Source organism: Euleptes europaea, chromosome 5, assembly GCF_029931775.1.
Source record: "Euleptes europaea isolate rEulEur1 chromosome 5, rEulEur1.hap1, whole genome shotgun sequence".
Taxonomy (NCBI): domain Eukaryota; kingdom Metazoa; phylum Chordata; class Lepidosauria; order Squamata; family Sphaerodactylidae; genus Euleptes; species Euleptes europaea.
The window spans coordinates 58072844-58086010 of record NC_079316.1 but is presented as its reverse complement, the minus strand read 5'-3'; the positions used below and the strand labels follow the sequence as shown (position 1 = coordinate 58086010).

General features: G+C 40.4%; 1 protein-coding gene across 1 annotated transcript in view; it reads left to right on the top strand.

Annotated features, from left to right (window-relative positions):
• The window catches only part of LOC130477365 (VPS10 domain-containing receptor SorCS1), a 496720-nt gene that overhangs the window by 471491 nt on the left and 12062 nt on the right, over positions 1-13167 (top strand). Inside the window, exons 24-25 of the mRNA XM_056849300.1 lie at positions 3177-3276; positions 11522-11627. Coding sequence (XP_056705278.1) covers positions 3177-3276; positions 11522-11627 — 206 coding nt within the window. The remainder of the gene's footprint in view (positions 1-3176; positions 3277-11521; positions 11628-13167) is intronic.

Sequence of the window (13167 nt, the reverse complement as noted above, 5' to 3'; positions counted from 1 at the left end):
GAATTAGTGGTGCTATACATGGAATAGTGTTATGGAATATTACATGTCATGGCTGTAAATTCCCTACTGAACTGTTGTAGTTATAATACCTTTCGACATCTCTCATGTCAAACCATAATTGATTAATATTTATGACTTATAAACCTTAGAAATGTGGCAGAGCTTTGAAACTGGCAAAGTAATAGCATAAACTAGCTAGATTCCAAGCCAGAAGCAAAATTCTACTCTTGAATTCCATGTGCATTTTTTAGGTCAGAAGGGCCTTCAGTTGCCTGGAGAGCTATATGATTTCTGTGCCTGCAACTCTAGCTTACAATAGATCACTGATTGTTTATAGTACTCTGTACCAAGATTACCACTATGGATGTGGAAATGACTGTTTCCTGCCTGAATACAAGTAAAAAAACCTGTTTGGTTTGTCAAGTCACAGCTGACATATGGTGTTCCCATGAGGCTTTCAAGGCAAGAGATGTTCTGAGGTAGTTTGCCATTGCCTGCCTCTGTGTAGGAACCCTAGACTTTCTTGGTGGTCTCCTAACTAAATACTAACCAGGGCTGACCCTGCTTAGCTTCTGAGATCTGATAAGATCAGGCTAACCTGGGCTATACTGGTCAGGGCAGAAGGAAGAAGAAGAATTGGTTTTTGTATGTCAACTTTCTCTACCACTTAAGGAAGAATCAAACTGGCTTACAATCACCTTCCCTTCCTCTCCCCACAACAGACACTGTGTGAGGTAGGTGGGGCTGAGAGAACTCTAAGAGAGCTGTGACTAGCCCAAGGCCACCCAGCTGGCTTCATGTGTAGGAGTGGGGAAACCAACCCAGTTCACTAGATTAGCATCTGCAGATCATGTGGAGGAGTGAGGGATCAAACCTGGCTCTCCAGATTAGAGTCCACCGCTCCAAACCACTGCTCTCCACTCCATACATTTCCCTGGATATTGCTCAAATGTCAAAGATCAAACAACAATGGAATGGATTTAAAGAAAGTAAACATAACTGCTTTGGCTTTATCAACTCACTGCTTTGGCTTTATCACAGATGATCAAGGAAATTGTGACTATAGCTGTGATAGTAGCTTTAGCCCACTCCAAGAATCTGAATTCTTTTGGTTCTCTGTTAAATACTAACCCCAAAATGGTTAGTCCCCCACATTGACTAGTTAGTACACATTTTAAGATCTCTAAGACAAAAGAGCACAACTAGCAATTTCTGAATATTTATTTTGGCATTCGTTGCACTCCACAGACATGACATCAGTACTGAACAACAGAGCCTTTCCACTATCGAGTTTACAGCATATGTGATCTATCAAGACTCATCATGAATTTCAAAGCTGTCTCTCACTGGTCATGTGCAATGGCTCTCGTCCTAAATAACTACATGTCCTTTCTGATTTGGTTTTGAGCCATTATGCTGCACAAAGCTTTTTGGCACACCAAGAACTTCAGTAATCACCTGTGTTTATGATACCTTTCACTCTTAACATTAGAAGGCCCTAAATTATGACTTTCTACTGATATAACTGAGACTGTCTACAGTCTAGCTTGTATGGCTATATGAATGTTCTCTGGCACGTAAAGAATATTTCAGAGACATGTCAAGAGCCAGCATAATGCGGTATCGGGATTAGATTAGGATCTGGAAGACTTGGGTTCAAGTCCCCACCTTTCAGCATAACTGGCTTCTCAAGGCTGTAGTGAAGATAAAATGAGAAAGAGTGGGACAAAAGTATACAAGATAGATTATGCCTGGTGGTATGGCCTTCCACTGCTCCTTGGTCCTTTCAATACTCTTGTATAAGATATCTGATGTATAAGGTTTTCCTGAAGGCTGTGGGCTTCTCTAGGGAAGTGTAAAGGTACCAAAGTGTGGAGACTGCAGTAGGTTCCATCATCTTTCAAAATCTCATCTCAGTTCTGTCTTTTTTTTAAAAAAAAAACAAAGTGCATTTGTAGCTAGTGATTGGGTCTGCTTTTTCCTTGCTTCTTTATATATGCTGCTATTTCTCTTTATGGAGGTGAGTGAAGCTCATCTAGAAAAGGAAAATCAGATGAAGAAAGAAATAATGAAAACCTCATATTTTCAGGTGGGAGAGAAAATAGCAAACTCTTTCCAGAGATGGTAGACCCGATGTCAGCATATGAAATGTTGCCTTAATAAATAGTATGGTGATTGGAAGGATTTGCTTCTCTTCACATTAGTGCAATTTTTGGCATATACATGATTTCCTCCTTAATATTGAGGAATAGTGTTCCAAGCAATCAGTGGCCAATATGAAATGCAGGAGCCAAAAATAGTTTAATGAAGATCTAAAAGATGCTGATAAACCTTTCACACTGGAAAAAAACCCCTGAAAGTCAGAACATTTATTCCTATCTGAGCATCATTACAAAGTAAATCAACAAAATTAGAAAGATTGAAAATGGCCTAAAATGATGGGAATGTCTTTTTTGCTTGATAATTTCTCATTAACCTTTGAAAATTACATGACACAATTACATCATATGATGAGCTCATTAACAAGAATAGGTGTCACAAGATGATTGCCCTCAAGTCAACCACTGGTGAGAAAAAAATGTGATGTGGATTGGTCTTAGCTCTATATGTGTCACTGCATAGTTGGTGTATATATAGCAATTCTTTGACAATAAAAGGGTTACTCTGCAACTTTAAGGCACAGTTTGCTGGTTGTTCAGCTTGTGATATAAACTCTTTTTGTGTGATGCTAGCAGAGAGCTATAGGCCTGCTGTGTTGTGTTTCTTCATTCTTGTTGTGTATATTATTTGTTCTCTAAATAACGCTAACCTGGGACCTCGTGATATTCATTGTGTGAAGTGTATACATAAGAGTGTTGCTGTACATATGTGGGAATATTTAGAGCCCTCGTGGAAAGCTCTTTCCTGAGGTAGACAATTTCATTCACCACTCATGATAGCTTCATCCAACAACAGAGACAAGAATTGTACAGAAAGAGAAACTCTTTCTTAAAGTATCCCATCCAGTTCTTTGAATACCGAAGCAAGCAATGCAGTTATTGTAACCACACTTCCTTCACTTCTCTCTGAAGCATACAGTTGGAGACAAGCCTGGGCTAGGTGTAATAATGTTCTTGCTCTTTGAGGTAACTCCTGTGTCCTTTTGTACTAACTGGGTTATCTTCTTTCCCCCCCAGATTTCAGAAATATTAGTCCAGAAACTGACTCAAAACTCCATCCAGTTTGACTTAAAACCTGGGGTTAGAATCCTTGTTCATGCTGCCCATTTAACAGCAGGTTGGTATTGATTCTTTAACATCACACTTTTCTTGTCATTGACACCAATGTGGAAACTTCCTATTTTTATATTTGGAATTTTTGATTGGATTTTTAATATAATTGGAGAGCCAGTGTGGTATAGGGATTGTGATCTAGGAAAACTGGGTTCAGATCACAACACTACCATGAAATATGCTCAGTGACCTTGAGCTGCCTGTCTAATCTATCTATTTATCTGTCAGTCTTGTCTAGTGCATTCTTATTCTGCTTTTAGGGGTGTGCAGCAAAAAAAAGTGGTAGTTGGATCTGGATATATCGGAGTCAAAATATGTCAGTATTCCCAGTTAGGGCTGTTGAATTAAAAAAAAATCGGTATAGTTCGGATTCGGCTGAATTTGGCCCGTTTAGATTTGGGATATGCCGAAGTCCGAACTCCCCCACTTCGGGTCCGTGCAATTCGGCGGTAATTCAAAGTTCGGGGAAAAAATTCGGCCGAATAAAGCCATTAAAAACACAACCGTGCCTTTCTGTGGCTCTGGGGGGGCATTTTTTGGGGTAGAGGTCCCAAACTTTCAGTGGAGCTTCAAAGGCTGTTTCTTGAAAGACCCCCCAAGTTTTGTAAAGATTGGGTCAGGGGGGCTGAGATATGGGCCTCGAAAGGGGTCCCCCCACCCTTAATGTGCATGTCTGAGCAGAGCTTGCCGCCCACGCACAAAGCTCCCAGCCCCGACAAACAGCTGAGAAGTTTTAAGCAAGCATCCAAATAGACCTAACCGCTCTTATGAATGAGGGAAAACCTGAAGACACTCAACTGAAACCCCCCCCCTCAAACCAGGGAGAGAGAGACTCAAGGGGAAACACACACCCCAGGCAGAACTGGCAAAAGCCCCCTTTGGCTTCCCCCCCCACCCACAGAAACTGCTCCCTCCCCACACACAAACAAACTCTGCTTCCCCCCCACACACACACACACACAGGAGAAAAATTATAGATTAAAGCCCCCAAAGGGGTCTTACTGTGGCTGTCTTCTGTTCCATCAGGAGGGGCTGGGGAGGACTGGGTAATCCAAGACGATTCCAATTAGTCACGGGATGTTTTGCTCTGGAGAAGCATACAGGATCAGCTGATCCATTCATCCCAATAGGGAAAAGGGGAAAGGGGAAAGCCCATATCTCGGGACCCCCTGACCCAATGTTTACAAAACTTGGGTGGTCTCTTAAGAAGGCTTGTCTGAAGCTCCACTCAAAGTTTGGGATCTGCACCCCCAAAAATGCGCCCCCTGCAGCCACTGAAAGAGAAAAGGGGGGAGCCGATATTTCTGCCCCCACTGAACCCATCTTTACAAAACTTGGGTGGTATCTTAAGAATGATTGTCTGAAGCTATGCTGAAAGTTTGGGGGCTGTATCCCCAAAAAAGTGCCCCCTACAGCCACGGAAATGGAAAAGGGGGGAGGGAAAAGGGGTGGAGCCCATATCTCGAGACCCCCTGACCCAATGTTTACAAAACCTGGGGAGTATCTTAAGAAGGCTCATCTGAAGCCCCAAAAATGCACCCCTGCAGCCATGGAAAGAAAAAAGGGGGGAGCCCATATCTCGGGACCCCCTGACCCAATGTTTACAAAACTTGGGTGGTCTCTTAAGAAGGCTTGTCTGAATCTCTGCTGAAAGTTTGGGGTTTGTACCCCCAAAAATACGCCCCCTGCAGCCACAGAAAGGAGCGAATGTGTACAAGCACCCCCCCACACACAGGAGGATTTCCCTCTCTCTCTCTCTCTTTCTCTCTCTCTCTCTCTCTCTCTCCCTGGCCGGGCCACACATCAGCTGATTCCTCCAGTACTCAATCCTGACTGATTGGCCAGAAGAAGACCCAGCTTGGCCACCGATTGGCCGGGGGAGGAGAATGCTGCTTACTGACTGTTATGCTGCTTACTGACGGCCCCGAATTGGCCGGATTTATTTGTGAACTCCCGAACTCGCTGAATTCGGCTCCCCGGTTGCCCGCCATTTTTGAGTTTGGTTCGTCCCAAACTAAAAATCACCGAATCAGGGGAAATTCGGCTGTTTTTCAGTTCGGGCCGAACCGAATCAACAGCCCTATTCCCAGTTTCCCGATACCAGTATAGCATTCAGATCTGGGTTGTTGTTGTTGTTGTTTTGTGGGTTAGGGTTAGGGGGTCTGATATTTTTTATCTCCATTATTCCAAGTAGGGAATCTTTCCAGGGGCAGGGGGCTGATGGGTGCTTTTAATGATACTGGCAACAAAATTGCAGGGAAGCAGCTGGTGCCTGTCCATTAAATAACTCCCAGATTTCAAGTTGTGGGTAAACTGCTTAGGCTGGAGGATGTATTCAGGCTTTGCTTAGTGGAGTGGTAGAATGCAGAACCTAGAAACTAAAATGGCCAAACTCAGCCTCTCATACTTTGGTCACATTATGAGAAGACAAGAATCACTGTAAAAGACAGCAATGCTAGGAAAAGCTGAAGGCAGCAAGGAAAAGAGGAAAACTCAACATGAGATGCATTGACTCAATCAAGGAAGCCATGGCTCTCAGTTTGCAGGACCTGAGCAAGGCTGTTAATGATATGATGTTTAGGAGGTCATTCATTCATAGGGTTTCCATAAATCAGAAGTGACTTGATGGCACATAATACATGCACAGAGCAGAGAGCTAATATAAAAGTTCCCTGCCCACAAACTCTTTTGGAGTTTATATGTTCAGTCCTGAACATAGCAAAGAACTGCTGCTGATGCTACATTGCTTCTCTACGGGCCTGGCTGTACAATCAGCCCTTGAAAAACCTGCATGCTATGAGGCAAATGTGATAGGTGGTATTAGAAAATAGCAGCAGAGTAGCTCATAATAGGTAAAATAATATGAGCTCTGTAATGCAATAGCGCTACAGTGCTAGGTTTCAAGCTGGCTCAGGTGAGCTGCAAACAGGAGCAATTTTGCACTATAATAAACCAGCTGGAATATAATACAACATTTGGGATCCTGAGTTGGAATATCAGTGTTTGGTAGACGAATAATCAAGTGTGATCAACAATCATACAGGAATTACATTTTAAGTGTAAAATGCAGACCTAGATTTGTGTAACTTGACTCCCAAACATCATCTAATTTGGATTTCAGTAAAATGACTCAGTACTGACTCTCCACTTCTGATGTTCAAATAATACAGGCCTTCTGTTCAGAATGCAAATTATATCAGAGAAATTTGAGCCCTGCTGCCAAAGTTAATGACATTTTTATATTCTTCATAACTTGGAATTGGGATATTTTAAATGTAGAAAAAACCCTGTGATCCTGAATTCAGACAAGTTTCATTTCACCATTAATAATTTTGGTAGTGCTCAGTTTTTCCATTTCCGTTCCTTGCAAGCTAATTAGTATAATATGTCATGATCACAGGCTGTGTGCAAGCCTCTGACTTGATAAGCTGCTGCAAATGTGATGCTAGTTTTCTCAAGATACCATTTAAAATCCACCAACACAAACACATTCATATCATTATGACACTGGGAGAAGACTGATGTTTCAGATAATTGCCTAAACCATGCAAGATGTATCTTAAATGGGATCGGCTAACTCCGTGATCTTGAATGATTGCTGGAAAAAGCTGGCCACCATTTATATGTAAGTCCTACTGACCTTATGGGATGTATGCAGGAGTCCCTGCAAGCCAGACTGACTTTTGTTGTTTAGCTTTAAGCATATGGCCGATATTGGTGGCAGCCCTAAAATAATAAGAAATGAAGCCCTACCAGTAATTTCCATATTTTCAGGATTTCTTTTGCTGGTGTATATTAATCCCTCAGAGCTGCCTGCTAAACATGAAGTTTCTCATGTTCATCAAGATGGTATTTAAACCACATGCATCATCTGGTCAATTCAGCTGACAGATTCCACTAATGAAAGAGTCTCAAGCCATGTTTTACATCTATGAGCTACACTGAATTCTTCTGTATGGATGAGAAACATTAATCGGAAAGTGATGTGGCATAACAATATTTTCATGTGGCTTGAAATTCCCCCACCTGCCCACCCTGGGCATCCTCTGGGCATAGCCACAAGACTTCACATATGCAGTTCACCTGGTATGCTACTAACACAGAGCAAAGCCCTTTTACCATACAACAGTGACAATCACAGGTGGGCCTAGGCCAAATTACATAATCCTTCACTTTTCTGTTAGCCATTGGGTTCTGTCTAGGTTTATATTTTCCTTGTTCCATACTGTGCTTCAGGATTAGTCTGCAGGACTCTTCATACCTCCTGGGAAGAAAAGAAATGTTTCTTATAGTTTGAAGGGCGATCTTGCTAACAGATTCCTGCTAATTTAAAATGAGTAGGTTAGGGATGGAACTTTCCCCTACTAATTTCCCATTGGTTCACCACTTAGAGATGATACAACTCAGATTCTGCATAATTTGAAGTGGAATCCATACCAGTTCACAATCTAGATTTCCCTTTCCTGCTGTGGATGGGCTATAGTTCAGTGGTAGAACACCTGCTTTGCTTGTCAAAGGTACTAGGTTCAGTCCTTGGCATGTCAAGTTACAGGATTGCCTGCGACCACAAGAAACTTCTCTAACAGAGACACTGCTGCTGGTCAAAGTAGAAAATACTGAATTAGATGGACCAATGGTCTGACTGGGTATAAGGCACCTTCATGTGTTGAGTGCTGTAAACTTCACACTCTTAAACAAGACACATATGTCTCCTAATGTCTATATGAACACAGTTTTCTAGTAAAGTTCTTATTGCAGCTGTCTGTGTACAGTTACTAAGGAGCTTATAAAGAGTAAGGAAATGGAGCTCTGGAAAGAGTGTATGCAGTGAACAACATTCTTTTAAACAGCACAAGAGAAGAGTTCCTGTTTGAAGCATTTCCTAAGCTAGATGTGTCCCTATAGCCAATTAGCAGCACAGCAAATATCTGGCTGCCCTCTTTGTAATATTGCAAAAAACTACAGGAGGTAAGTAGAAATGCTGCCTTCATTTCTGTCTCCACTGAACTAAAATTATTCTCCTAATAGGTAGCTGTCACTTTTTAAATGGTCTAATTTCTTTTAATAATAAAAGGCTCCCAAAGCCAAATGTTGATCTAGGGGTTTTCCTTAGTGGCTAAGGATTTGGGGTGTATATAGATGTCCAAACATGACCCACTTCATTTACATTATGTACTTGCTGGACAACTCCAAGCAAGAGTCAAAGTCCAAATTTAAATGTAAAACTGCAAAAAAATGTTGCCATTACATTTTTTATTCTTCATAGCAATATCAATGTCAACAGTACACTGAAATCTTATTTTATTAATATAATTCCATTGACTGGTAGATCCTATAAGGTAGTTCTCTTAAAGAATAAGGCTTTGAATGAATCTATACACTGTCAGGGATGGAGTAAGATGTATTAATCTGAGTTGGAGTTCAATAATTTAAGCATTCAAAAGACTTTTTCCACATGGCCATTCGCTAAAATTCCACTCTGTGTGTGTGGGAGAAAGGTCTCTGAGGAAGGCTTTAATGTGTGGATAGAATCATTTGAAAGTAAGAAGTCTTTTAAGTATCCTGGGCCCAGATCATTCAGGGTTTTAGATGTTGAGCCAATATTTTAAATTGTTTCTAGAACAGCTAGTGAAGCTGACTGGCATAATAGGATCCAAAATCTTGGCTCCACTTTCAATCTGTCTGTTGCATTTTGAATCAATTGTAATTTGTTGGCTTGTTTGGGCCATTTATTAGCTGCTTCTTAATATGTTATGCTTGAATCAGCTTACAGAAAGAAATTGTAAAATTACTGAAACAATATGATGAATTAAAAATTAAATCACATTGTAAAAGAGCAAGTGAAAAGCCATAAATATAATAAACCAAGAAGGAAGGTAAAACAGGTGTAAAATAGCTTTTGCTAAAAAAGAATTTTGGAGAGGTCCTTCTGTAGTTTACAAGGAAATGCTTGGGAAAATAAAATGTTTCTCACATGACAAACCTCTGGAGGAAGAGTATTCAATAACTGAGGTGCCACGAATGAAAAAGCTCTGTCTTTAGTATCCACCCACCTCACTTCAGAAGGTGCCAACACAAAGGGCACTTTCACACATGCCTAATAATGCACTTTCAATCCACTTTAATGATCATTTGCAAGTGGATTTTGCCATTTCACACAGTAAAATCCAGCTTCAAAGTGGATTGAAAGTGGATTGAAAGTGCTTGGAAATTCACTGTAAACAAGAACGGTTTAAACCTACCATGATTACCTGGGCACAAACTTTGGGTCACGACATATTTTTGGATAAATGGGAAAGACTTTGGTCTCGAGATATGAAGTGTGTTCTTGCCCAATCTTTGAGAGAAAACATTTACAAAATGATATATAGGTGGTATTTAACGCCTAAAAAGATGGCAAGGATCTACAATACAATGTCTCTAAAATGCTGGAAGTGCAACATAGAAACAGGTTCATTCCATCATATGTGGTGGACCTGTGATAAAGCTAAAAACTTTTGGGACATGATTTACAATGAAATAAGATTGATTATCCAGAATAATATACCTAAAACACCAGAGATGATGTTACTTAGTGTGATACCGGATACTATCATGACTCAAAGATCATTTCTAATCTATGCCACCACAGCTGCAAGATTGATTTATGCAGCTAAATGGAAATCAGCGGACATTCCAGATAAAATAGATTGGATAAAAAAAATGTTGGAACTGATGGAAATGGCAAAACATACGGCACTGATAAATCAAAAAGATAATATGCAATTTATGGGAGAGTGGGAGGCTTGGAGAAGTTATTGTGAAAATGAATTGCAACTGGGGAAACTTGAAGGTTACTCTTTGATCTGATCCATTTTATATCAATTTTAGGGATGTGTATACATCAGAATGCATAGTTATAATAGGATTGACTACAAGATAGATAACAAGTATATTTGAATTAAGTATATACATGAATTTTTATATTTGGTTTTGAAATAAAATACATTTGTAAGTATATTACAATATTAGGATTAGAACTATATCAAAAGAGTATACAAATTTATAATGAGATAATGACTTTTACTAATGATTTGTTTGTTTATATATGTTGAAAAAAGAATAAAAATTATTATAAAAAAAAAGAAAGTGGATTGAAAGTGCCCAAAGAGTAGGGCTCAGGGCACTGATCTTAATGGGCAGGTAGGTTGATATGAGAGTAGGCAGTCCTCCTCCAAACAGTCTTCAAAGCCAGCTGTACATACAACATAGTTCTATAGTATAATCTATCATCTCCTTTTAAGCAAAAAGATTTATTATCTTTGACATGCATATTAACTTCATGTGTCTTTTAATTGTAACCAGAACCCTGTACAATTTGAGATCAATGAAACTGACCATAGCCCACAGTGAACAGACTGAGTGCTCACTAAGGACTTTCTAAGCATCCTATTCTTTCTGCTTTCCCGAGACTACAAAAATTGAATATGTATCCAGGGAGAATTATGAAACATTTGGCAGGACCCAATGTGGCTAGAAGGCTGTGCTTGCTTGGAGGGTAATGAGCCGTGCAAACCAGATTTACAATTATAGTCATTCAGTATGTGGCAGAAGTGAACTGGCCAGAAATGTAGGTGTTTGTTTGTTTTCTGACCAGAGATACTGCAAGGTTTGATCTGGCAATGCAGTTATACCTTTATCTATCCATACCCACTGGCTACCAACCACATCCTTTACCTTGATGCTCAAGGTCAGGTCAAATTCAGGGTCATCAAAATTGGGTAATGCTGTGGTCCTTGACTCACTTTTTGTTAATATGCCATTAAATATTTATATTTTGGAACAGAGCATGTATCACCCCCCAAAAACTTACTGACAGTGCTGTGAAATATGATACATTCTGACATTTCACATTTCTCATGAAAGCACCATAGCCATTGGGATGACAAACTGGGAAATATCAAAGATGGCTGTTCAGAAAGCGATATTCATTCTGCAAATTCTGTGTATGGTTATGTGATGGTGTGTGTTATAATACATCAATTTATTTATCTGAGTCTAAATAAGTCATTTTCAAATGTTGGGCCAAAGACAAGTGTGTGTTGATTGGGAAAGGCCTGTGTCAGATTCTCATGTACTATGTGGCCCAAACAGTCCAGTAGGACAGACCTAAACAAAGAGTGGATACAAAATGTAAGCAACAGCTGCAGAGACAAATGTGACACTGTTGGTTGTTTTCCCACTCTAAAGTTCTCTTTAACCTTTTGCAGCCCCTCTTATAGATGTCACACCTAGCCACAGTGGTTCAGCCATGTTGATGCTGCTCTCCGTGGTGTTTGTGGGCTTGGCAGTATTTGTAATCTACAAATTCAAAAGGTAAGAATCCTTCCTTTTTACTCTTCAGTTCATCTTTCAGATGTGAAAACTTGATGCCAAGAGCTCCAAAGCGTACCTCAGCAATGATGGTTTCTGTTAATGTTTTAGGAAGATTCCGGGCATTAATGTTTATGCACAGATGCAGAATGAGAAAGATCAAGAGATGGTCAGTCCAGGCAGTCAAAGTGAAAGCATGCCTAATGTCCCTCAGAGGGAGATGACCCCAGAGCAACTAGTAGAGGAGAAGGTGGATTCCCAGCCCATAGGTAAATAAACGACAACAGCCAGGAACTGGTCAGATTCTGGATTCTGATTGGCTAAATCTACTCTGAGCCTTCCAGCCTTCTCTGCTGCAACACCTAACTATTCCCACTTTTGTGTTAACCTCTCTAAATTACTCAAATTACCCTTCCTCCTGCTGATCTACTACATCAATGAGAAAATCAACAGTGTTTTGTCTTCACTGTAGTAACTCTCTCTGTAATAGCTTAGGGTTACAGAGACAAGGTACTTGTACAAAGTACTTAAAATGAAAACATTTTACATGGATTTCTCATGTCTGGTTTATAGTTACTCCTCTGAAGATTGACACCACCCTTGAAGATGCTCGCCAGCTGCTAAGCAAAGGGCAGATTTCTCCTTGCTAGCTGCCCAAAGAATTTTAAACAAACCTTCATTGTAAAATTGTGCTTTCAAAATGTCTCACACTAACAGACATTGTAGATTCCCAACTGAGCATTTTCCCATGCATGTTGAAGTTTGCAAGCAATCTTGAAAAGGCTATATGAAGACTTTCTGTGGTCTTTCACACAGGTATCTGCCCCTGAGTTCAATGCTTTCGGGAAGGAGGTTTTTTTTTTTTTCTGCTTCCCCACAGCATTGTAGTTCATTCATATACCTCCAGGGTTTTTTTCGCCTGTTCTCTGATCTGTCTCAAGCCTAATTTGCTCTGAAGTTTTGGGAAAGATCGAAGTAAAGTCTGGATGGCTGCTGTGCAGGTGGGTAAATTCAGATTTTGTGGACCACATGGCAGCCAGTTTCCCTGATCCTGTCCCCATGGCAGCCAAGTTCTCCCCAAGGTTTTTTTTTTAATTATTTAAAAAAATCAGCATGGGGACAGGATCAGGTATATCGATATACACCTGCAATAATATTTGTAGCGGGTTCTCTGAATTCCCAGATGCCATTAAAAAAAAAGTAATTCTCTATCCTCTTCCCTTGCAGAAATATAATGAAAAAAGGCACATCTTTGCAAGGGAAAGGGCTAGAGACTTTAAAAAAAGTTGGGAGTTCAGTGAACCTGCTACACCTATCATGACAATGGTATATCAATATAACAATATTTTTGTGCTGACTTTAATTTTTTTTTTGCAAAAGCCTTTGTGGCGCAGGGAAGGAGGGTGGCCACTTTGGGGGTGGGGGAACTGGGGCAAGAAAACTGGGAAACTTTGCCATGGGGAGGCTGTGTTGCAGTTGTGCTTTATCTACAGCTGCACCAGCATTGGGGAAACCACAAGATCCTGTCTCTGTGTGGAAGATA